This window comes from Triticum aestivum, unplaced genomic scaffold (genome assembly GCF_018294505.1).
Source record: "Triticum aestivum cultivar Chinese Spring unplaced genomic scaffold, IWGSC CS RefSeq v2.1 scaffold278823, whole genome shotgun sequence".
In the NCBI taxonomy this organism is placed as follows: Eukaryota; Viridiplantae; Streptophyta; class Magnoliopsida; order Poales; family Poaceae; genus Triticum; species Triticum aestivum.
Genome location: NW_025239085.1, coordinates 1 through 2170, shown reverse-complemented (window position 1 = coordinate 2170; position 2170 = coordinate 1). Strand labels below are relative to the sequence as shown.

Here is a 2170-nt window from a genome sequence, read left to right as displayed (position 1 = left end):
TTCGTCTTGAATTTACTCAAAATATCTGCCAACAAGAAAACAGAACAACAAGGATAGGGTGAATAACAACAACAACAACAGGGGGTGCTATTTAGTAGTAAGATCAAGTCTGGAATGTACGAATGCTTTGTTGTAATTGATAACTAAAATCTACAACAGCTCAAAGTGGCAGTAGCTAAAACACAATCTCAGAAAAAGCATATAATTGATGTGACATAACAAACTAGACAACCAAGAAATTGATGTGACATGGCTAGTTTCCAGCAATATCCAACGACAAATTGATGTCACATATATGTATCTATCATGCAAACAGTGGATGTACTGTACTGATAACATTAGACTAGAAATAAGAGCCTCGGAGATCTTGGTGGTTAAGATCATCAAGTGGGATAAACCCATTAAGAGTAGCAAGTATTCTGATAACATCACAGGCTCTATTTAGCACGCAGAAAATTAATCAGTTGAAGCAGAGGCGATGTTTGGCATCACTGTATTTTACAGTTCCAAAACAGACAGACAGAGTCAGGAATCGGCAGCAAAGCAAGTATACGTATATAGGAATCTCTACTTGGAACCTAGAGTAAGAAGCACGGCTAGAAGAGCCCAAGAATCAATTAATCCTGTGTTATTCTTTAACTGGAATGTACGTGCATCATCAACAGAGAGGTGTGAGCTCTAGACTTAATTGGTTGTGAGAATGGACTGGACTGTTCCAAATACGTGCATCATCATCAGTTCTGTGAAGCAAATCTACATATCATATTTCTAGAATGGGCACACCCAGTTGCTCACAAGTAGATTCAAACCCAACTTGTAATGCAATGATGTTTCTTGTACAGTATTACTATAGTTACCTAAATTCCCATGGGAATACTGACAGCAGAAACAGGGGAGCGAGAAGTAAGTTAAATTAGAGCTAGCAGTTCCAAACAATCACTAAAAACAGCAGCAAAAGCAGGCACAGATGCCCGCCAGAGACATTCCCACGGGCAAAGCAAGCACCTTAAGCTCTCTCGCCACGGATCCTCGAAGAGACCCACCAGGTAGGCCTCTGCAGCCTCCTGAAGGGCCAGCACCGCATGGCTCTGGAAGCGGAGGTCAGTCTGCACAGACAGAACAGGATGGTGCTTTTAGTTTACTTGATTCATCATACTATAAGAGTTGACACAACAAGAGCATCACAATGTAGTGCACAAGTTGATTGATCACCTTGAAGTCCTCGGCAATCTCCCTATCAAGCCTCTGGAATGGAAGCTTCCTGATGAGCAGCTCCGTGCTCTTCTGGTACTTGCGGATCACACTGCAAAGTCAAGCACAAAATTTACTCATTTGAGAATACTTCAAAACAAAACTATAACACATGCTAGAATAGGTTGGAAGATTTTACACACCGAAGAGCAACAGTTCCAGGGCGGTAACGGTGAGGCTTCTTCACTCCTCCAGTTGTGGGAGCAGACTTACGGGCAGCCTGTCAAAAAGCAAAGTAGAGCACATGGTCAAATTAACAATAATACCATGATAGTCCATATACATCAGTAGGATATCTGGTCATAAGCTGGCAATGAAGGTTGAGGTTCAAATTATACCCAGTTCAATTTACCTAAACCATAAATAAAGACATGGCATAGGTAAACTATCAATATTGCAGTCACAAACCTTGGTGGCTAGCTGCTTCCTAGAAGCCTTTCCTCCAGTGGACTTACAAGCAGTCTGCTTAATACGAGCCATGGGCAAAACCTTGGTTTACCTGAAGCAAAAATAGAACATAGTCAATTCTATAAATTGAATATCACAATAACACAACTATAGTCTTGTCATAACCAGTAAATTGTGCCTGGCACCTTGTTGCTACCAAATCCATTCAATAACTATAAAGTCCCAACAATCATCAGGCTAGAATACCTACCAAATTTTTGTACATCAAAAACTAACAACGTCATACAACACAGCTATACACCCCTTCAAATAGAAAGCAGTGTATTTCTAACTAAAACTTTTCATTCAAAAGATCAGACCCAAGATAGAATTCCACTTCAGATGAAAGTCTTGATCTACCTTTAGCATAGTTTGTTCACTCGAAAGACACATATAAAGATGACACACTAAAAAACTGCAGCCTAGTACTTTTTTTAACACTAAAGAAAACAAGGCTACCATGATCACCTAA

At 40.1% G+C, this 2170-nt stretch overlaps 1 protein-coding gene and 1 non-coding gene across 2 annotated transcripts; both read right to left on the bottom strand.

Annotated features, from left to right (window-relative positions):
- Window positions 1-343: 343 nt before the first annotated feature.
- On the bottom strand, window positions 344-2070 carry LOC123176699 (histone H3.3-like). Its single transcript, XM_044590790.1, has 6 exons — window positions 2059-2070; window positions 1660-1740; window positions 1395-1471; window positions 1213-1303; window positions 1006-1106; window positions 344-437 (listed from the first exon to the last, which is right to left on the bottom strand). The coding sequence occupies exons 1-6, from the start codon at window positions 2065-2067 to the stop codon at window positions 344-346; spliced, it is 453 nt and encodes a 150-aa protein (XP_044446725.1). The 5' UTR covers window positions 2068-2070.
- LOC123176700 (small nucleolar RNA SNORD24) lies at window positions 355-437 on the bottom strand. The gene has a single exon (XR_006488626.1). It is a non-coding gene; the product is annotated as a small nucleolar RNA SNORD24 (small nucleolar RNA).
- Window positions 2071-2170: the final 100 nt, after the last annotated feature.